Source organism: Eurytemora carolleeae, unplaced genomic scaffold, assembly GCF_000591075.1.
Source record: "Eurytemora carolleeae unplaced genomic scaffold, Eaff_2.0 scaffold815, whole genome shotgun sequence".
Classification (NCBI taxonomy): Eukaryota; Metazoa; Arthropoda; class Copepoda; order Calanoida; family Temoridae; genus Eurytemora; species Eurytemora carolleeae.
This window is the reverse complement of record NW_019396867.1, coordinates 23832-48230: the sequence shown is the minus strand read 5'-3', so window position 1 is coordinate 48230 and position 24399 is coordinate 23832. Positions and strand designations below refer to the sequence as shown.

The window sequence follows — 24399 nt, the reverse complement described above, 5'->3', positions numbered from 1 at the left end:
ACACGAAATAAACCTTTAATTCAACTGTTAAATTAAGTTCTAAATTAAAAACGAAAGTCTGATGAGCTTATTCACTTCGTTAATTTTTTTCATACCATTAATGAGCGAATTAAAAAAGCCCAGCCATTTTGGATCGAATATCTTAACATATAGATGAAATAAGTAATGTGCTCAATGAAGATGAATCTATATTTATAAAGTAGTAATCTCTGTTTGTTTCTTTGTATGCTCAATCATAACTCAGAAACACCTAAATCAATTTGCCTCAAATTATGATTATTGAACTCTATAGAACCATGGTAATGTTCTTAGCTAGGTTTAAACGTTTTACCTTAATCTCCTGTAAAGTATAACAGCTGCAATAACAAGTATGTTGGAGAATATTGCCAGTATGATAATTGAAATCAGAGTAACTGCCTGCATAAACAAACTCATTATTAATCTTCTTATTCAGAATTAAGAATATTCTATTGGAGTTTAGGTACAGTTAACAGAGACCGAAATTTAAAAGAATATTGCTGAACGAAAATCTCGAGTTTTCTTTTTGGGGTCTTAACATTTTGTAGATTTTGATTTAAAAGATTCGGCAAAAAATGGAGAATATGAAGAAATTAAATAAAAAAATTTCATAACAAAAATATTGATATCCACAAAACTGCCCAACCCCATTCATAAAACCTGAGTTTTAAAACTGGCTTTGATAGCGATACCCTGTCTTAAGTTTTGGGCTCAGAATTTCAGAGACATCGAAAGAATTTTCTAGATTTTCGTTTTCTGAACTGAACTGATAATAGAATGCTGCATGTACATATTTAGTTTTTTAATTAAATGATTATTGATTACACATGGAGATCTTTAAAACTACTTAATTATTCTGACTAATACTGAGATTTAGATAAAGTCGTAATCTCTGTTTTTCAGTCTGTTTGTTTGTCCAATCGTAATTCAGGAACCCCTGGACAAAGCCTTGAGTCCGATCGTAATTCAGGAACCCCTGAACCAAGCCTTGAGTAGGTCGACTTTAATAACAAATTCATTTAGTTTCCCGCTACAATCATTCAAGTGCGGGTAAACGGCGAAAGTAATTTTCAGCAAACTTAGCAGCAATTGGATGCAATATCATAAAACCCATTACACTATTGTCAAGACGACATTTTATGACTTCTTTTGATGGCTCCAAATTTCTGTGTTAAAGTAAAGATGGCCAAATTGTAAAAAGCCCATTATTATTCCACCAAAATTAGTCAAACAAAAAAGTTTAAAACCTTACATTTCTTTTGTTCATACATATTTTTACTTTTGGTAAAAGTCATCATCATTAGGGTAGTATCGGAGACCCAAAATACCATCTCATCGAAAACCCAAGATTGATCACTGAAGACTCCAAACATAATAATCTTTTTTACAATTTATTTAATATCAAAATCCAGATCAGTTTCAACTCTAGATTTGTTAATCATTTTTAAGAACGATAAAAAACTATCGTTTTTGGAAAAAACTATTGCTTGTGGAAAACGAACCACTCGTTTTAAACTTTTAAAAACGAAAAGTTGTTTAAGAAAAAATGTCGTTAACAAAGAATCGTTTTCAAAAACGATCGTTTCGCTTACGTTTTTTCTTCGTCTTTTCCAAAACGAAACGATCGTTTTTCAAAAAAATGAAAACGATCCAAACTATATGCTAATCAATACATCAACTATAGTTGAGTAACTATAATAAGTTTCTCAAAGGTTTAACTAAGCAGTTCTGAAGTTAGTTTCACAAACTTCAGATGTGGTCGTTAATAAATTGGGTGAACTAATTAAATTAAGCTTTCAAATATAATCTTTTCATAATATTAAACAAGATTATAGCTTTGATGCTCTTAAAGGGACTGTAAGCGTGATTTTATTTAAACCCCTACGTAAAGACGACAATGTCCGATTTACAACGGTACCCTTAAAAGCTTTGTCTGATCTAAGTAAAAGAATTAGTCATCAATCTTTTTGTCCTCTAATCTTTTATTTTCATTTTTGAAAGTGAATTGCGCTTTCTTGCTTAAAAGAAGCATTAAAGAAACGCACCGAAATAAACATTTTTCGAGTAAGGTTGTAAATCAGGCAGTGCCTTCTTAGAATGGACGGTCACTTGAAATTACGCTTCCATTTCCTTTAGTGAGATAAAGTTTAAAATTAAATGATCGACCAGGCTTGATAATTTAATTTGGGAAAATTGGTAAAAAAATCATAAAACTAACTTTTTTTTGAAAACTATGAGATTACAATATTTTAAATTGAGAATTTGAATGTTCAATTAAATATTTTTCCTTTTCCGAAAATACTTCAAATTGCCAAAACCATAGATTAATCACAATACAGATATAACTCTAGATGTCGTCTCTTCAAGATCTAGGGGACGTAACTCGCTTGGGCAGAAAGCCCAAGGGTGTTACGTAAATGAAAAATCTAATTTACCTTGGCAATATGAAGAAACAGTAAATGAAAAATCTAATTTACCTTGGCAATATGAAGAAACAGTAAATGAAAAATCTAATTTACCTTGGCAATATGGAGAAATAGTAAATGAAAAATCTAATTTACCTTGGCAATATGGAGAAACAGTAAATGAAAAATCTAATTTACCTTGGCAATATGAAGCAAAATAAATGACAAATCTTCTTGGCTGAAAGAATCTGGATCAATAACGACCCCAGAACTATTTAGATACTTTTCATCCTCCATTTCTGAAAATTCAAGTTTTTAGAATACTAGTTAGCTTTATATTTGCACACCTACAATATCTATATACTTGCACACCTACAATATCTATATATTTGCACACCTACAATATCTATATATTTTCACACCTACAATATCTATATATATTAAAGAGAGTGTTTTCGAAAATTAAAAGGGGGTCTAGGCTAAATAAAAACCCATGACTAAAAAGTATAAGAATCTAGGACAAAGTCCTAATAACGGACAGGATCCGAAATGAAAGGGTATACTTACGTCGAAAAATATTCGATGGTGATTGCTACTAATTCTATTTCTATCTGTTGCGTCTACAAGGAGAAAATTGTTAAAAACGACTCGTACAAATTCAAATTGTTAAAAAACGTAGCGTCCATACAAATTCAGAAAGTTGCAACATTCGACTCAGATCGTCAAAAATCAATTTAATTCCAAACAGATCATTCAGAAATTAAACCTATAATTATCGATTTTTTTCGAGGCATTCGAAAATAGTTGATATTTTATAATTTTCCAACATTCCCACTAAATATGAAAATGTCGTCTTCACTAACAAAAAACCTTGAAACAGGAATGAATGTTTTTAAAAGTAACTCTCAGATCAGTTCAGATTAAAAATATTATGAAATATCAATTTTATATGAATGCGTCGAAAAAAAACTGATGATTATAGGTTGTAATATCTGAATGATTTGTTTGGAATTAAATTAATTTTTTAACGATTACGTTAACGACATTTAACGACGACCATTTTTAAACGACCGTTAACAACTTTTAAAGAGAAAATACATTTTTTTGGTGAGAAAATCCGAGGTGAGATAACATTCAGGTTATTAGTCTCGTTAAAAAAATATAGTTAAGACAACATTCACAATATTATCTTCCTGAAATAAAAAACTTATTGTCATACAACTCAGATTCATTACCGAAAATTCTTTCAAAAATTTAAATTTAAAAAAAAAACTATCGTTTTCAAAAAACGATCGTTTTTCGCTTTTTGAAAGTTCAAAACGAAGGGTTCATTTTTAATGCAGATTTTGTCTAAAATCGAAACGATTAACAACCCTAGTAGTACGATGAACGATGAAATAAATCATCCAACAAAAATGTTAAACTGCCATTTTGAATCTGAACTGGTTAAGCGGAGGTTTGGTTTTGGACCGTGCAACTATACAGTGTGGCACCAATGCCAGTAATGCTTTTGAGTTTTATGTTCTGAAGCCAACCATAGATTATAACTATAGGTATTTAATTTCTTTGGTTAGCTAGATTATACCATGATTTTGAGACATAAATTCAGGTTCAAACTGAAGCTTTAATAGAAGTTCAACTCAATTTCTCTACGAGTTATGCTATTTTGAAGCTTTGTGTCATGCTCATCATTAAAATGTCAAAAGCAATCCCAATGTTTTTAACGACTTATTTGAATTATAGAACACTATCTGAAAGGCCCGGCGTTGCCCGTGGGAAAAAACTTTAGAGAAAAAAATGATTGATTTTTTAGCCATATATAGCACCCCCCGGCCACCCATGAATGTCCACAAAAAATTCTGCCAAAACGGCTATACGCAACATATATATGAATGTTTCATTCTATTATATAGACAGATAAATATCGATCTATAAAAAACTCTAATAGAAATTTAAACTTCAAATATTTAAACTTCAATTATTTCGTATTATTATTTTGATACACATATGGGTAGGAATGGGCAGTTTTAACTTTTTGTAAAACATTCGTTAAGTTTTGTTAGCGATGAAAAAAATATCTGAAAACGAAACGATCGTTTTTAAAAACTAGATCGTTTTTGAAAGGGATGCAACTAAGTTTTGATAGTTGTTAAAAAGAAAAACACGAAACGATCGTTCTAGAAACGTAATGTCGTTTTGGAATACAAACGATCGTTTTAGAATAAAAATGATAGTTTTGAAAACGATCGTTTGAGAATAAAAACGACGTTTTGGAATGAAAACAGTCGTTTTGGAAATAAAAACGACAAATTTAGGATATTTAAATGAAAAATAAAATTTGAATCTACAAACCTGACTTCGATCCGAGAAAATTTAAACGAAAACGATCGTTTTTCGTTCAAAACTATAGGTTTGATCTTTTTTTACGTTTTCAAAGGCTTAAAACTAACACTTCGCTATTTTTAACATTTCTTTTTTCTAAAAACAAATGTTAGTTAGTTTTGAGAAATACAAAAAGAAACTAAAAACTATGGGATTAAAACTCTTCTATTGTTGCGGGGTTGAAACCTCAAATTATGAGATTAGCTTCAAGATAGATAAATTATTAAAAATTTCAATTTTATTTTACTTTTCCATCCACAAACAGATGTCCAGAATGTTGCAATAAAACAATTTCCAGTAGACAGCAATTATTATTCAGGGCACCATGTCATACTTGAAGTTAAACTAAAATTAGTTTTTCTGTTAAAAAATTCCCTCTTTTCTTTTCTTCTTTGAAGTAGGTTATATGTAGGGTGTAACGTCATAAATGATCAGACTTCAGAGACGACTTTTGCGCACAATTTTAAGTGTCTGTTTCCTTATATTAATCAATCTCTGCAATTGTAAACTTGTCTCTTTTTTTGCCTATTCATTTAATAAGCCATTACAAGGTGGTGTTCTAGATTTAATTTAACTTTGACATCAGATTTAAAGAGTTTCAGGTCGTCTTTACAGTCTCATCCTTTCAGGGTAACCCTGCACATTACAGTTAAAAAGAAAAAGAAGTTTCCTACATTAGGGAGAAAGCATTTTCATATGAAGCAACTTGGATAAGGTTGAGAATATGTGTTTATAGAAATTTGATATTATGATATTTTCAAGTCTGAATGTTGTAACAGGAATTTAGAGCAAAAATAAACCCATATCATTTAGATAAGAAATTTCAAAGACGTTGGTAATGAAAAGAATTATGCATTTTTACGCAAAATCATAATTGGTAAAACGAAAATGTCACAAGATATCGCTTTCCATTTATTTGACACAAAGTTGCTTTAAAATTATATTTGGTGTTAGAAATGCATACTTTTAGCTTAAAGTCTAAACGATGTATTCTATCTTGTCTAATTAAGTATGCATTAGATATCCATGCTTTTTTAAAAACTATTTTTTTTGTTTGTGGATTTTCTGCAAAAGTGTTTTGCACATTTCTAAAATGGAGAAATTATTAGAATTAAATACAAAGGTTAAGATGCCAGTTGCCAGGATATCCCTCCTCTCTTAGCTGAAATATGTAGGAATAAAGTTGTCTCTAGGTTTTAAATTCTAAATTTGGATTTTAAAAAATCAAAAAAGTCACAAATTTTTTTCAAATCTAAATATCAAAAAAATTTGAGACTTTTTAAACTTTCTAAACTTTTTATCACATACAATTTCAACTTTTCCAAATGATTTTTAATAAAATCCTTCACGAATAGTACGGACAATCAGAGCTAAAGAAACGGAATTGTAAAAATTTGATGAGCCCTGCAAGCCCCCTAATCAGGCATACACGTGTTTAAGTGATGAGAACCCATATCAAGATATTTGCAATTAGCAGCATATTTTCAGAGATTTATTCAAAATAGTTTGATGTTAATTAAGTGAGTAAAGAAACTCTTGCGAAATGACCTTTCTCTAAAAAACTTGACAATTGGGATTAGTTTATATCCTTAGTTTAGTACACAGCCCTGTCCAGTGTCCATGATATGAATTATAAAATGTAATTAATGAAAAAAAACATGTCTTCATTTAAATCGAAATTGCATGATTCCTAAATGATAAACATTGATTCAATATCTTATTTCTGAGTTTTGCGTACTTGTGAAAATAATTAAACAGAAGAAAGATTAGGTTACATGAACATTTCCAAAATACATCAGTGCTATACTTAAAAAATCAATCTCTACCTTCCTAATTTCTGTTGGTGATTCGTGAAATCATCTCTTTTCATGAAATATATTCACAATGGATGATTACACACAATTTGCTGGAAGAAAATTGTGAAAAAGTTTAACTTCTAAAAAGAAGTTCTCCGAGGAAGGATAATTGTGGAGGATGTTTGATGCTGTGCCTGGGATAGTTTGATAGAAACTAGTCACCTCAATCTCATCAGATTCACGGGTATGCCAGCTACGGGATGGGGGCGGTGGGGGGGGGGACTCTATAAAGATAAAAACACAGAGAAGAAAAAATAAATAATTTCTAAACCATATCAAGGAAAAAGGAAAAAGGAGTTTTTCCACAAACTCTGATTTTTTATCCCTTTATTCTTGCAACCCAATTTTGTAGACCATATACATGAATTCTGTTAGGTTGCACCATTAGGTTGCAAAGATATTGTAAACATGATTTTATGGAAAAGACTAAATTCCCTTTATAAATGATGATATTTCTGAAGACGTTAAAAATCACAATTAGCAGGAAGAAATTAATTTTCAACAATTAAGTGTCAGCGGAAGTATATAAAGCCTAGTTTCATGTGCAGACCCTCCAAACAAAATGGCAATGCTTGATTAACAAAGGTACCATTGAAAACTTCATCCGGGAAAAAAAATAAAAGAAGTTTTTCTGATTCCAAAAGAAGTATTTCTGAAAGTTTCTAACTAATCACTAATCACTTTTGCAGAGAACCCGCAAATGAAAATAAACAGTTTAAAGAAACAAAAATATTGAAATCATCTTATTCATACTCAATCAGACAAAGCTTTTAAGGGTACCGTTGTGAATCGAAGATTGCCCTCTTAGAATGGCAAGTAAATTGAAAGTGAAATTACACTTTCAGTCCCTTTAAGGTAACAATCGTAGGAGGAAGTTAATCTACATTTTTACATAAAATGTAAAAAAGTTCTACAATAAACTACAGACATCATGTATAAGAACATGTTGAGAAAATAAAAATTAATCTTAGTTCAATTACTAGTTTCTAATTTCTCATTATTCACAAAGATTTTCGCAGATTTTCTAGAATTATTATGGAAAAGACGACATTTAAAGAATTTGAAGAAATCTGCGAATAAATTCAAAGAAGATAAGAAATTTAATAAAATAATGAAAACGAAATAATCGATTTTAGCATTGATTTATTGACAAATTTCTTTTGAGAAATATGTTAGGTTATGTTAGGTAACCATCTAATTAGATTACTGTATAATTTTTACTTTATTTTTCGTTGTCTTTATTTAATAATTTAAAAAAACTAATTCTGAAAACGTATCCACCCCCAAAGTAGGAATATTGAACGTCGACTTTGCGCTCAAACTCAGGATTTACAGATCTTTGAAAAATTTAATATGTCTCAAATGAATCCGAAAGAAGTTTTCCACATCACTGCATACTCAGTTCAACTACCTTACATAGCCGGTCACTCCCTTCAAAAATAAATCTTGGAAATACTACGTATGTGATCATTTTTTTAAAGATTTGTCAACAAAGGTAAATTTGAGAGGAAGAGAATAGTTTTAAGGCTGCCTAAACGCAATTAACCCCAAATGAAATGAAAAAATCAAGTTTAACTTTTTTCAGTTTGCTATAGATTGGCAGACAGAAGCCCAGCACTAAAATACAATCTATATGTAAATTTGGCTTGTCGTCTGTCTGGGTGTTTGTTTGTTTGTATCCAATAAACGTCAAAACGGCTGAACCGATCGGGCCCAAATTTCTTGTGGGACATCACGTGACCACAGGGAAGGTTTATGAATAATAAAAATTAAAAAAATGTGTTTTAAAGGTTTTTAATTTTGTAAAAAAAATTAAAATCCTGAAAAACCCCCAATTTTTTTTAAAAATCCGCAAAATTATTTTCTTCTTTGTTTTAAAATGTAAACAAAAAGAACATGTTCACAACCAAAATAGAAGATGGGCGCGAAGCGCCCTAAAACCCTAGTTTAAATAAATTAGCTTGTCTGTCCGTCTATTTGTCTCTTTGTTTGTACCCAATAAACGCCCAAACGGCTGGACCGATCAGGCCCAAATTTTGTGTGGGACCTCACTTGGCCCCAGGGAAGATTTATGGCCAATCAGACTTTAAGTATGTAATCTTAAAATATTTTTATCTTAAATTATTTAATTTAGAAAAATTTTGATAATGCACAAAAAAATATTCTGAATTCCGCAAATAAAAAAAAAAATTTACTGTACAAAGAGAAAATGCTCACAGATAAAGCCACAATTAAAAGTTGAAAAATAAGAAATTTTATCAATTAGAAAAGGTTCGAAACATTGATTTCAGACCTAACTGAATTTTTGCATAACTTTCATTGAAACTTAAACCTTTCTTTTGATATATCTAAATTTATTTAAATGCCTTTTAAAGCCTGAAAAAGAATTTTGAATATAATCTGACTAATTTTGATGAGTAAGAATAGTAAACTTTAAATCAACCTGAAAATTAAATTATGTAAATATGTTTGATTTCTGTCAAAAATGTCAAACATTTAGAGGAAGATCTTCTCTGCTTTGCTTATCAAGTTTGATAATTCCTAGGAATATGATAAAAATCTAAATAATTACCGTCAGCAGTTTACAGATCATGCAGTAAAAACATCTTTCGAAGCTTTCACCCAGACATTAACTTTCACTGTAATTTTTCTAATTCACATCTTAACTAAAGTGAAAACACAATGCTTGTCAAACAAGTATTACATCTGGCGGCTAACATAACATAGAGGCAAACTTGAATGTCAGGGTGTTCACGAATAATGACAGTTGAAAGAGACGACTAAAAGGTCGTCATTGATCTCTAAAAAAGCTTGAATGTCAGGGTGTTAACGAATAATGACAGTTGAAAGAGACTACTGAAAGGTCGTCATTGATCTCCAAAAAACTTGAATGTCAGGGTGGTCATGAATAATGAAAGTTAAAAGAGACGACTAAAAGGTCGTCATTGATCTCTAAAAAACTTGAATGTCAGGGTGGTCATGAATAATGACAGTTAAAAGAGACGACTGAAAGGTCGTCATTGATCTCTAAAAAACTTAAATGTCAGGGTGTTCACGAATAATGATAGTTGAAAGAGACGACTAAAAGGTCGTCATTGATCTCTAAAAAAGCTTGAATGTCAGGGTGTTAACGAATAATGACAGTTGAAAGAGACGACTGAAAGGTCGTCATTGATCTCCAAAAAACTTGAATGTCAGGGTGGTCATGAATAATGAAAGTTAAAAGAGACGACTGAAAGGTCGTCATTGATCTCTAAAAAACTTAAATGTCAGGGTGTTCACGAATATTGATAGTTGAAAGAGACGACTAAAAGGTCGTCATTGATCTCTAAAAACTTTAATGTCAGGGTGTTCACGAATAATGACAGTTGAAAGAGACGACTAAAAGGTCGTCATTGATCTCTAAAAAAATGTGCGGCATCCATTTGTCAAGATTCTTTTACATTTCCAGAATGTAGTGCTTTCAAAATTGCCTGAGATCGATAAAGAAATTTAAAAAATCTCATTTTTCCGCATAGTTTATGATAGTTTAGGATAGTTTTAGATAGAAAAGGATAGTTCAGGATAGTTTATGATAGTTTAGGATAGTTTTAGATAGAAAAGGATAGTTCAGGATAGTATATGATAGTTTAGGATAGTTTTAGATAGAAAAGGATAGTTTAGGATAGTTTATGATAGTTTAGGATAGTTTTAGATAAATAAGGATAGTTAAGGATAGTTTATGATAGTTCAGGATAGTTTTAGATAGATAAGGATAGTTCAGGATAGTTAGGATAGTTTAGGATAGTTTTAGATGGATAAGGATAGTTCAGGATTGTTTAGGATAGTTTTAGATAGATAAGGATAGTTCAGGATAGTTTAGGATAGTTTAGGATAGTTTAAAATAGATAAGGATAGTTTAGGATAGTTTTAGATAGATAAGGATAGTTTAGGATAGTTTAGGATAGTTTAGGATAGTTTTAGATAGATAAGGATAGTTTAGGATAGTTTAGGATAGTTTATTATAGTTTTAGATAGATAAGGATAGTTCAGTGGCCGAATTTAAAGAATTTAAGCGGCGGTTTAAATTTAAGCCGTGGTTTAAATATGGTTGGTTCCACTTAAAATTGTATCAAATGTTTCAAGATTTACACCGGCGCTTAATTTGAACCTGGTTTTGGCGGATTTAAACCGCAACTCCAATTCTTTAAATTCCATCTCTGGATAGTTTAAGATAGTTTTAGATAGATAAGGATAGTTCAGGATAGTTTATGATAGTTTAGGATAGTATAAGGATAGTTTAGGATAGTTTAGGATAGTTTAGGATAGTTTTAGATAGATAAGGATAGTTTAGGATAGTTTAGTATAGTTTTAGATAGATATGGATAGTTCAGGATAGATTAAGATAGTTTTAGATAGATAAGGATAGTTCAGAATAGTTTAGGATAGTTTTAGATAGATAAGGATAGTTTAGGATAGTTTAGGATAGTTTAAGATAGATAAGGATAGTTTAGGATAGTTTAGGATAGTTTTAGATAGATAAGGATAGTTTAGGATATTTTAGGATAGTTTTAGATAGATAAGGATAGTTTAAGATAGTTTAGGATAGTTTTAGATAGTTTAGGATAGTTTTAGATAGATAAGGATAGTTTAGGATAGTTAATGATAGTTTAGGATAGTTTTAGATAGATAAGAATAGTTTAGGATAGTTTCTGGATAAGCGTTATTCTCATCGTTTTGATAAGAGTTTTGAACTATTTTCTCATCTAATTATTTTTATTTTTCACATTTCCAAAGATGTAAGGCAAGGAAAGTCATTTCAGAAGTGTACACATCTTTAGTACTGCAGTGTACTGTCTCTGGGCGCTAATGTAAACACAAGACGGATGTCGAAGCCTGACATGGGATCCATCATTCACATAAAAAATCAATGAAATATTCTGGTCATAGGAAACTATTATGTGAATTATCAAAATTATCAAAATTTAATGCTTTTAACCTCCTCGGATACTAAACGAACACTGATGCATCTATTATTGTTTACAAATTCCTCCCAGAGAGAACTGGTTTCAATATGTACACAGAGTATACACAACCGCAATTGACTTTCCTTGCCTTACATTCTTGCACATTTCTGTGTTATTCAGCATACACAAACGAGGTTATAGTGTATAGAGTGATGATGTACGCTGATCCTTTACTAATTTTACAGGCCATAAACTATACGGAGAGCGTACTGCATATTTGTTTATCATAAGTTGATTCTGGCCTAACCAATAGTATATCATTATAAGTAAACAGCTAGTTGTAAGTGTACTGTAAAGCTAACTGAGTACACATGTAGTGAACTATCATCCCCCTGGCATACACTTTTTATAAAAAAAATGTAACTTGTGAAAATCAACCCCTCCCCCCACCCTCCTCTGTTTACAAAACTCTATTTGTTAAACCTCCTCCCTTACCCCCTTTCTACCAAATCTATGAGTACAAAATCCCCGTTCCGTTCACAAATATCCCCCATCATGAGCGCATTCACAAATTCCCCTATCCCCGTTTACAAAATCCCCTATCCTCGTTTACAAAACCCCTATCTCCATTAAAAAATTCTACAATATTTATTTACAAATTCCACCTTTTTGTGTACAATCCCCCCCCCCCGGGCTCCTTCTGACGTCCTTCTCTACGCTTAATCCAGTCTTTTTATCCCCCCCCCTGAAGCCCTTTATTCATCAAGATATATAAGGAAGCATACTACAATATACCAGGGGCGTAAAACATAAAATAAAAAAATTTAAGGAAAAAATCTTAATTAAAGGTTTTGGAATGGGTACTATAAAAAAATCCAAAAATTATTTTGCAATTTTAATGTTTGCATGGAAGTATTTTCAAGCATGAGAAAAAAAATAAAAGAAATATAAAACTGATTTAAAAAAATTCATGGTGGATCGATTTGATAAGAATTGAAACCCCTGCCAAGTTTCAAGAATAAGATTACAAGTTTAAAAGAATTGTTTTTGATACCGTAAAGAAGCCAATATCTGCATTTTTGCTTGGTTTGCATTCCAATTTAATCCCTAAGATTTCAAATATAAATCTGTACAGTCATGTACTTACCTCCAGTACTCAACTTTTGTTCAAAAAGAGTACTCCTCCATCCTTCTTATTCAAAACTTTTTATATTTCAAAGTATATAATTACAGGTACGTTTTCTGATTTTTAACGCATGCATATTTTTATTATTGTAAATACAGTTGTCGGCGTTTATCATAAATACAACTTTCTAATTAGGTTTTGATTTCTAATATGCTTTTTCAGATAACAAGTTTACAATTACAATTAAACATTTCAAAAAAACTGTAAATTGACAGATTTCCTTTTGTTTCCTTTTTTATGTATGTCCAAGCTGTTTAAAATCTTTTTGTAATTTTGTAATTACATTTTTTAGACACTAATCGACACTAGTATATTTAAACCAAAGCAAAAACAAATGCAAAATATCTGTAAAACGTTTTACAAATTTCGTTAAATTTAATTAAAAATACATTTCAGCCAACTTTTAAGAGCAAATCGAAATAATTAAAATTTTGATCGAAATTATGAAATTTATGAAAATGAAGACATTTTCAAAATTGCCAAATTGTTCCACAAGACAAGATGGAAGACATAATATGAGTTAAAAGATAATTCTATACAATACAAAAAATATGATTAATGCATATTTTAGACCCAAGATGACTTGGCCGTTAAAAGATGGAATATACCTGGACGAAAACTATAATCTTTTCTATCCACCAGGTTTTATATAAATATACCGTCCCATAAACATGACAGTTGGTGAATAGTTTTGAATGTCTGTATTAGAAATTAAATACTTTTTGCAGTTTTTTTTCGTTAAAAATCTTAAACTCAAAATATATTTTATTTTGTTATAAATTTTTCTGCAATTGATGACGACATTGTAATATCTTTTATAATTATCATTGCTTTCAAAGATTCTAACAAACCACAAAAAAGGCATTTAAAACTATTCACCAACTGTCATGTTTCATGGATCGATATTAAGCATATGTTAAGGTATTTATATATTTATGATATCTATTTGATATACAATGTGTTCCACTGGAAAATGACTTTAGATTGAAACTAGCTGAAGGGCCCGTTGAAAGAAAAAAAAAATGTTGAAAAAAAACCTTCGATTTATTTAGCCTATAACACCTCCGGCCACCCATGATTGTCCACAAAAAATGTCATCCCATTCGGTGCAGTCGTTTGGCCGGCNTTACCCCCCCCCCCCAGCAGGAATAGGGTTAAAAGTATTGTCTAGTTCAATATGAACTAGATTATACCTCAGTTTCATAGCAAAGTGGCTCACGCATGTCTTGCTTAAAAGAAGCAATAGAGAAAATATTAGAATTAGTCCAGAAAACGACGGTTTCTTAAGCATTTTTGATCAGATTAATGCATGTAGGGTCAATTCATATTACGCAAACAGTTCCTTTAATTTTAAACTTTTATATAATTTTTGTTATCAGCATCCAATGATCCTGCATGTATTTGCACTGGGATTTGTTTTCCTCCTGCTTATAAGTATCCTTGGCAACGGTTGTGTTATCTACATTTTCCTAAAGGTAGTATTCTTAGATTTGATTTTATAATTTAATCATTTTTAATATGAGAAAACATCAAAAATAGCATTTCATTTTTAATTACTATTACGACAAAACATTTTTCTCTATTTAAATTTGGGTCATCAAAGACTTTAAATTGACCCATTGATCAGACATTGTAAAATAAGAAATAAATATTGTTATTCCCAATATTCTGTTGGGCAAATACAATATTTTAGAAAAGTTCCATAACAAAATTTAAGGGGATTTTATTAACGGTGTAAAAATAAACATAACAAGTATGACATTTAGTAAATTTAACGAAGTAAAAGCATGCTGTGCAAAATGTATCAGTCTTTTAGATCTAAAATTGTTCAAATATTTAAAACTATATATAAGGGACATTTATATACTAACCACATAAAAAGTTAAGATTTTAGAATTGTATGTTCTCATATCGATCATCTTATCCATCATAGTCAAAAATATAGTGTTTTGATCATAAGCATAACCTGTACCAGGTCTCCATAAAGGGCCAAAACTCTGTAAAGTATCAAAACTTCCATTTCTAATGTTTGAATTGATCCAATTTTCGCGAATTTCTGATTATTTTTTGGCGGATTTTTATGCATTTACTTCAAAACATTTACTAAAAACCTACTGTATATACTTGCAGCGGAAAGAAATGAGGTCTACCTCCAACATGTTTATCGTCAACCTGGCCATCTCGGATCTCATCATGATGCTGACTCATGTAAGAAAGTAGTTCTTAACACAAACTCAAATATTTTCCAATCCAAGTAAGTTTTTTTGTAACCTGATGGTGTAAACTTTTGTTATTTAAATCTTAGAATATTCTATCTGAAAGTTTTTGATGGACCCATTACTGACATCATCGGTCACGCAAATCTGCCCTTTTAGTAAAAGTAAATTCAACCTATATGAAGCATAAAGTCTGACCGCGTCAACCATATTGCACCGGCTAGTCCTGTCCATAGAGCTAGGTACAGTACAAACTGGGACCGCAGAAAGGTTGACCCGGCTCGGAAATTCAAATGTACTACGGCTGCCCGTGCCGTGCGGCAACTATGCAATTTTGACAGTAAACATTAAAACTATCCGGGGAGATAAAAATGAGAGAGCACACCTAAAACCTGAAAGTGAGAATATTTGTTAAGGGGTTGCCTGTTGGAATAAACATTTTCTACCAACGCTACTGGATGTGGGGTGTACTTAGTAAGTAAAAATTATATTTTAAATAAAAATCTATGTTTCTAATTTTTTTCTTGAAAAAGACGAATATTAGCTTTAAACAAGAATCTTAATAATAGAATGGCAGAGAGTTTAGATTATTCATAATATTCTCGCCAATCTTTATCTAATCTATAGATATGATTCAGTAAATATTTGTTATAAAAGCATATACTTGAACCTAGCCTTGGCATTTCTTAAATATGGTCAGGGTTCGCATTTCTATTGTGTTTTAATTTTAACTTTTAATTATTAATCTTAAAAGAGCAAAAGTGAAAATAATAAACAGTCGTCTTCGTAAATATCATTACAATGAAGACGACTTTCGATTTAAATTTTTAATCATGCTTATAAACAGCGTGGATACACATAAATATGGAAACAAAGAGAAGCAGTCAATTAACAACTTGTCTTTGTTTAATTGTAAACTTGTAATTTAAAAAATATTGTCAACAACCAAAACTTAGATAGAAAAGTTATCTTCATTGTATTGATATATACGCCGACCAGTGCATCTTTGTTGATGTTTAACATATGAGGAACTAATGGAGAGCTTGGTAGTTCATCAACTTTTATTTTGAGCTCTTCAATGGGACACCATGAAATGACTTGTAATAAATGTAACATATACAGGGCTACCCACAAAGGATGAGATGTCAGAGACGACTGTACGAATTCATTCTGTTTATTTCCTTATATTCTGATTCCCTGCAACTTAATCTTGTGTCTTTCGTTACCCAATCAATAATCATGAGTTTAGTCATCTTTAATCTTAGCCAAGGATTTAATGCAAGGAAAGTTATTTCAGAGGTGTACGCATCTTTTGTGCTGCAGTATACTGTCACTGGGCGGTAATGTAAACACAAGACGAATGTCAAAGCCTGACATGGGATCCATCTAATTCACATATATAATCAATGAAATATTCTGGTCATAGGAAACTATTATGTGAATTATCAAAATTATTAAAATTCAATGCTTTTAGTTTTAACCTCCTCGGATACTAAACGAACACTGAGTCATCTATTCTTGTTTACAAATTCCGCCCAGAGAGAACTGGTTTCAATATGTACGCAGAGTATACGCAACTGCAATTAACTTTCCTTGCATTAAATTCTTGATCTTATGCTTTGTATGTGAAAATGTTCATTATGCAATTTGCAGTATTTTGCGTACATCTAAACCTAATTTGTTTAGATTGCAAACTTTTTGCAATGTTGGGAGGAGTTTGCGGAACAGTATCGATATTCACAATGATCATGATCGGCTACGATCGATACAACGTCATTGTTAAAGGATTATCTGCAAAAAAGATCACCAAAATGAAGGTAAGTCAACAGTGCAAGCACTTTTGATTTGTTACAAACAAAATGTGAAAAATATTATATATTTTTGAAACATGGTGGCCACAAATTTTTCATTTTAAAATAAAAACCAATTTAACTTGTCTCGTCATAAACTAACGGTTTTATTGTAATTAGTTACTTTTAGATACAAGTAAAACATAAAGGAACTGAGCTAAAATTGGATATCCTTAATCATGAGCTGGGAACTTTAGAATTGGATACCTTTAATCACTCCCCCTTAATCCGAATATCCAATGTGAACTCTTTAATTTCTTGCTTAATCCACTTTTTTTGGATAAAGTACAGAAAAATCAAAAAGCGGGTTTTCAAAATTAGAGCGTCTTCCCGTTTCTGTATATTAATCTTAAATGGCGCGCAAAATTTCAAATTTCCCGGCTTCTGATACGCGACTCTGATACGAATTTTTATTTTCCAATTATTATTTTGTGGTTTCTCTACAAAGTGAATTGTGCATTTACGCTACAGGAAAACATAAAGAAATGATCAGAACTTAAAACTGTTATGGCAAGCTTGTTAAACATCATGAAATATTGTCGGTGTCAAACCATAAAGAAATCCAACATATAGAAACCGCTACGTATAGCAACAAGGCGTATTTTCCGGGAGAACATTTTTTATATTTTTAAGAAATTAAATAATCAGTGTAAAGCAGATATAATTTTCATAAAATCCTTTTATTTAAATGGTAAAACGGAATTTTATGAAATCATATTAGCATTACTGGAGAACATTTTTTATACTTTTAAGAATTTTTTTTCTAAAAATAAAACTGTAGATAGCATTTTTATAAACTATATTTTTTAATAGTTACACGCAATTTCATGTATAACCACCTTATCATTCATTTATGTTGTCAGTACATAATAAAATCTGGGGGACCTTAAACAGTACAAATGTACGCATTAAACTATTTTGCTCCTTTAATGTCTAGGGTACGTTTAAATAATAGAAATTATGGTAATGATAATGATAATAATAAGCTACAATGTTTTACAAAATCGTTTAATTTCTCAAAAATTTAAAAAAAATGTTCTCCCGGAAAATACGCCATGTTGCTATACGTAGCTGTTTCTATACGTTGGATTTCTATAAGGTTTGACTTCAATATTGTCATCTTTGCATGGATTGTGCCATTTGAAATTACGCTTACTGTCCTTTTATAGTGGACTAATTTCAGGCTTTCTTGATGATATCCACGGTCTGGATCTACGCTATATTGTCTACTAGTGGACCCTTTCTAGGCTGGGGAGCATACTCCCTTGAAGGATTCCTTATCACCTGCAGCTATGATTATATAAAGGAGGTAACTCGTTATACAATGAGAACCAGAATACGATCTGGAATAGGAAAACTACTTTTATACTCAAATTATAACTTTAAATAGTTTAATAAACACTTCCTGAAGGGTCCGGCGTTGCTCGTGGAATAAAAAAAATATTTTGAAGAGAAAAAAAAATTAGATTTTTTTGTATTATGTTACTCCAGGGTACCCAATCCCATGGCCAGCTCAAATTGTCCTATATAAGAAGTCTGCAGGCTGTACATGGAAAAAGTGCATGGAAAATGCATAGAAAATACAGATTAGGAAATTCGGTGACCGGGTTTGCTTTTTCAAAACAAATTTGATATTTTTTATTTTCATATTTTTTACAAGTTACATTTTTTAAGCAACTACTAATTGATAAATGTTTAAAAAGCAGATAATCATTTTCTCCAATATTCTTCTTTTCTGTTTACCCTTTTTCACTTTATTTAATTGTGTTTGACAGTGATAACCAGAAAACTGTAGAATAGTAAGACGACATTAAAGCAATACTGAAGTATATTTGATGTTGATACAAAGTACATTGCTTGACTTGACACTTATTAAATCACTTATTAAGTTAAATGGGTCTGTTTAAATTACACATTTGCAGTGCTTTATGTTCATTGGACAATTTAAACTCATATCTTGAGTCTAAAAGTCGAGTTTTCGGGGTATCACGGTATTATCTTCATAATAACCCCCCCCCCGAAAGGTAATATGCATTTATGATCATAGTTGATAAAATGCAATTTGTATTTCTTTATTCTTGCTGTGTATCAGCCTAAATTTGAGTAGCACGCTCCTCCACAAGAATATGCAACATGAAGCTGACTTTTTAAATTTTTCTTTTTTGTTTGTTTTGAATTTGATTATTTCTCTTGTCGCTTGCGTAACTATCTAAGAATGCCGCGCACCACTCACATTTTTCGAAATCCGTTAAAACGTTTTCTAAAAAAATAAAATATTATAAAATAAACTATATACAAATGTGGCGAAACATAATCGATGACTATAGGTGTAATATCTGAATGATTTGTTTGAAATTAAATTGATCTTTTTTACGGTCTAAGTCGTATGTTGCAATTTCCTCAATTTCTATGGGCGCTACGTTCTTCGGTACGAGACGTTTTTCACAATTTTCTCCTTATAGACACAACAGATAGAAGTAAGATTAGTAGCTATCAAAAGCGTTTTTTTTATCGCATTAAGCCTATACCCCCTTTCATTTTCGCGAACACTCCCTTTAAAAGTAATATCTGCCGCACATGCCTTGCTTGTCCTGTGACTGGATCTTAAATATTTTTAGTTTTAAGTATAATTATTTTTAATGGCAACTATAATTTCAAGAACATAAAACATCTTTTTTTTAAGGATTGGAACGCCAAGAGTTTTGTTCTATACACGCTGATTACTCACTTCTTTCTGCCTCTTATTGGTGTTGTATTCTACTATTCACAGGTAATTTGATTATTTAATCTACTGTACAGTCCCTTTAATTATTTAATCTACTGTACAGTCCCTTCAATTATTTGATCTACTGTACAGTCCCTTTTATTATTTAATCTACTGTACAGTCCCTTTAATTATTTAATCTATTGTACAGTCCCTTTAATTATTTAATCTACTGTACAGTCCCTTTAATTATTTAATCTACTGTAGAGTCCCTTTAATTATTTAATCTACTGGATAGATTGCCAAAGCTGTCATCTCCCATGAAAGAGCAATGAAGGAACAGGCAAAAAAGATGAATGTTGAATCTCTACGACAAAAGTCTGACAGCTCTGAAAATATGGAGGTTAAGATTGCGAAGGTAACTGAATGGGATTGGTCACGTATTTTCCCCAAATTTTTAAAACATTTCAAATTTTGTTCGCTAAATTCACACGAATAAAAAGTTAACCGCTTGTTACGATTTTTGAAATATCTTCTATTACGCCATTACAGAATTCGAGATTGTTAACGGTAACTTAAAAAAAGAAAAAAGATCATGTTCTTTTCTCAATAAAGAACGGAACATTCCGTTCTTTTCTCAATAACGAGCGGAACATTTATTTTTTCTCAATATCGAACGGAATATTACGTCCTTTTCCCAATAACGAACGTAACATGCTGTTCTTTTCTCAATAACGAACGAACATTCCGTTCTTTTCTCAATAACGAACGGAACATTCCGTTCTTTTCTCAATAACGAACGGAACATTCGGTTCTTTTCTCAATAACAAACGGAACATTCCGCTCTTTTCTCAATAACACACGGAACATTCAGTTCTTTTCTCAATAATGAACGGAACATTCCGTTTTTTTCTTAATAACGAACGGAACATTCCGTTCTTTTCTCAATAACGAACGGAACATTCCATTCTTTTCTCAGTAACGAACGACTACTTAAAAAGTTTAACTTACCGTGTGCATTTAAAGACCTATATTTTCTTTTATTTCAAAAATGATAATGTTTAATTAGCAATGGTCTTTTTAAGGTTTCAATCACCAATGTTCTCCTATGGATAGCCACGTGGTCTCCCTATGCTATAGTTGTAATGATCGGATTATCTGGCAGTTATGATACTCTTACACCAATATTTGCTGGACTTCCATCTCTACTACGTAAGATTTTTTTTTAAACTATGAAACGATTAATTTGAGGCTAAAATACTTTTCTTTTCAATTTTTTTTCCTAGTGAAAACAAACAGCTCTTTGAATCCAGTTGTGTTTGCCGTTGCGCATCCTAAGTACCGAGAGGCAATTGCCAAGGAGTTTCCATGTCTGGGAATTGGTAAGTAAAGTTTGTATATAACGAAGTGACCACATTATTCTTCCTTAAAGACATCTTTTGACACATATTTTTTGTCCTGGAGCCTGGATGTTAAAGCGTTAAATCAAATTTATTTAAATTTGATACTGCACTTAGCTCTTCCAGCTGACCACTTTACACTGCATAACTAAAACAACTGTTTTAATCTCAAAATATCCCGTCCAAATCATTGACCAGGCAACCAAATAGTTATTTATTATATAACTAAATAACAATTTTGATTATTATTTGTTATTTGAGTCAAAGGGACTGTAAGCGTATTTTGAAGTGATACCCCATGCAAAGATGGCAATTTCCAACGGTACCCTTGAAAGCTTAGTCTGATCAACTATGAATTAGATATCCATGTTTTTGTTTATTTCTACTGATAATCTATTTTCTTTTGTTTTTCTAAGCAAACTTGACTTGCACATTTCTTATTTATAAGAAATCATTGAGAAATTATCAGAACATAACACATTCCTAGTCAGAAAGAAGACATTATCTTCCACATTTTTGATAAGATCAAGGTTTCAAGGGTATTGAACATTTTGTTCAGCTAACGAAAATGTAAACGAAAACTTGGGTTCATTCGTTCAAAATTTTCGCGAAATTTGCAAAATTCGATGGAAATTAGTTCGAAATTTTGGCTAAATTCGCGAACATTTGCGAGATTCGTTAAATTCGCGAAATTAGATCAAAATTTATTCGAAATTTTCAACCTTTCCTGCAAAATTTTATTTATTCGCAAAAATACAATCTTCTTGATGTGAAATGGAAATTTTATCGAACGAAAATTCAACGAAAATTTTTGTGAAAATGAAAATTTTGATAAAATGAGATAGAAAATTGCGTCAAAAATACATTAAAAATTCGTAAAAAAAATTTAACAAAAATGAGCGAATTTCGTTCGCTCATTTTCGCGAAATTCGTTAGAGGAAAATTTAGATGGAAACCATACTGAATACTCAGGCGAGGGGAGGAAGGCAAGCGACAACATATTCTCTTCAGAGCCACATTCTCCTCATTTTCTCGTCCGAGCCACCTCGGAATTCTTGTCCTTTGATTATTTTGTGTTAAAAAGTTTCCAATTCTTGAAGATAAAACTATTTTTTTTTAAATCCCGCCATCGTTATGGCATAAAATATGGATGGAGTAAAGTATTGCAATGATTATATCATGTTGTTGGAATCTTCCAATCCATGAGAATGATGTAAAACTTTATTTCGGTAAAATTTCTTCTGCCTCTGTAATGGCAAACCTTCTCGATATAAAATAAATAGCAAAATATTCAGCATACCTCTGCCTATAATTTCCCCCATGGAACCATCCGGAAAAATTCTATGGTTTTCACTATAGTTAACAAAAAAGATTGAATTTCTATTAACTCAGAATTATTTGCGGTATTCAACACCAAGAATATCTAAAATGCGCGAAAAAAAGGTGAACATTTTTAAAGACAGTAAACTTTAAATCTTTAATTCAATTGAAACTTTTTTATTCGATTTACAAAAAATTCATACTTAATTTACTCTAACATGGCCCGATTCTTTAAAATAGTTATATCTTGGAGGATTAAAGAAAATAAGGACGAGGATTTCGAGGTGGTTTGGATGAGAAAATGAGGAGAATGTGGCTTGGAAGAGAAATTGTTGTGGTAGGCCTTTCTTCCTTCCTCAGGCAAATCCGGCATTGCTATCTTGATAGAGGCCGGATGGTCATGTTTGAAATTACGCTTCCAATCCCTTTAACAACTAAGAATATCTAGGTAAAGTCCCTCCTCCAGTCCCTTTAACAACTAAGAATATCTAGGTAAAGTCCCTCCTCCAGCCCGAGCTGGTGATCCTGGAACTGTGGTTACTGCCACATCAACATAGATGCTTTGGCTACCACATCAACCAGAGAAGAAGAAAAATAAAGAAGAATTATAATCTATGGATAGTATTTAGCTTTAGTATTGATTACATTACAGAATATTAGATTGGGACCTATATTATCAATAAATGTAGAACAACTGTTGAATAAACCATAAGGCATCTGAAACATTTTTATTAGGAAAGTATTGCACACTGGACTGTTCAAAGGGAGTGTTCGCGAAAAATGAAAGGGGGTATAGGCTTATAGCGAAAAATAAGAGCTTTTTTCCTGTTTCGAAGATTTTTGATAATAAAGACAACATTTTCATATTTTCCAGGAATGTTCTAAAATCCAGCGCCAGCAAATATTATTTAAAAACAAAATAAATGATATTATTAAATATCAAATATATATGAATGCGTCGATACATCATTTATGACTATTGGTTGTAATATCTGAATGATTTGTTTGGAATTAAATTGATATTGAATATTGCAAAGTTCTAAATTTGCATGGACGCTACGTTCTTCGATATGGGTCGTCTTTAACAATTTTCTCCTAATAGACGCAACAGATAGAAATAACAATAGTAGCAATTAAAAGCACCTTTTTTTAATGTAAGCCTATACCCCCTTTCATTTTTCTCAAAAACTCCCTTTAAATGGGGCCTATTAAATAATACCACTATACCACGAAGAGAGATAGAGTAGGGAAAAAAATTTAGAAGTAGGGCATTTTTCTATCTTGCTCAGTTCAAGAACAAATATAAATATATTCTAAAAAAGGCGTTTATATATTCCCATTTGTTTCACATTTAATCTTAATTACAAGTTTTTGGGAATTAGAGATATTGCTACTCTCCAGGTATTTAATACCATTTCTACTCCTTAACTTGTGAATAACTTTTGCAGTTTATATAAAGATAGAGAAACTTTATGTTAATTTACAGATGTACCTTGTACAAATTAAACTATATTAGAACCAATTCACAAAAAAAAACAGTTTTTGTAAAAATAAACATTTGTGCTTTAAGTGTATGCTTTGTGTAAAGTTTTCACAAGAAAACAAGTTTTCATCAACTAAATGAATCAATATTTAAACTTTGTGTATTAAACAATTATTTAAACTATTGTGAATTCTATTATGAATATTTGACATTTTTTTATTTTAATGGTTCTTCAAGCGTAGATTAATATGCGGAGGCTTGGGGACATAGCAAGATGAACGTAGATGGTTTGCAGGGCTTGGATGTATTTTTGCATATAAGGAGGTTCCGGAGGTAATTTCGCGGGGCTCATGGCAGGTCTGCATTCCCATCCCTTCTAGCACTGCCTATTAAAAGAGTAACTTAAATGTCGTCTTGAAATAATTTTATTTTGTAATATAAGGAAGATTTTTAAGCACCATTTTATCTGTTAGGATTCACTATAATAGCTGCAGAACTTTTTAAAAAGGTTTCAGATTAATCTTTTTGGCATGATGGCTAAGAAAAGTTCTTATAAATTTGAAATGCTCAAAGATCCTAAGATTAACCCCAATTTTATTTTCATTATTTTTTCCATTCTAAAGAAACATATGG

The 24399-nt window shown here is 31.2% G+C and overlaps 2 protein-coding genes across 19 annotated transcripts in view; one reads left to right on the top strand and one right to left on the bottom strand.

Annotated features, from left to right (window-relative positions):
- LOC111709548 (octopamine receptor beta-2R) overlaps positions 1–9346 on the bottom strand; it is a 35835-nt gene extending 26489 nt beyond the window's left edge. For 15 of the 18 annotated variants that reach the window (XR_002766884.1, XR_002766883.1, XR_002766885.1 and 12 more), the window contains exons 1-3: positions 9234–9344; positions 2622–2722; positions 332–417 (exon numbers count right to left, since the gene is read on the bottom strand). Coding sequence is in view for 13 of the 18 variants with exons in the window: in XM_023483273.1 (XP_023339041.1) it covers positions 332–417; positions 2622–2720 (185 nt within the window). In the remaining 5 variants the exon portion in view is untranslated. Of the gene's footprint in view, positions 1–331; positions 418–2621; positions 2723–2990; positions 3012–6631; positions 6790–9233 lie in introns of those variants that run through there. The other 3 variants (XM_023483276.1, XM_023483269.1, XM_023483267.1) reach the window with 3 other exon arrangements.
- A 4829-nt stretch (positions 9347–14175) lies between these two features.
- LOC111709542 (compound eye opsin BCRH1) lies at positions 14176–23006 on the top strand. Its single transcript, XM_023483241.1, has 10 exons — positions 14176–14268; positions 14924–15001; positions 15426–15483; positions 16696–16826; positions 18043–18168; positions 19543–19629; positions 19862–19981; positions 20649–20775; positions 20850–20945; positions 22776–23006. Exons 1-10 carry the CDS (start codon positions 14179–14181, stop codon positions 22838–22840), a joined length of 978 nt encoding a protein of 325 aa, XP_023339009.1. The 5' UTR covers positions 14176–14178; the 3' UTR covers positions 22841–23006.
- The last annotated feature ends 1393 nt before the right edge of the window (positions 23007–24399 follow it).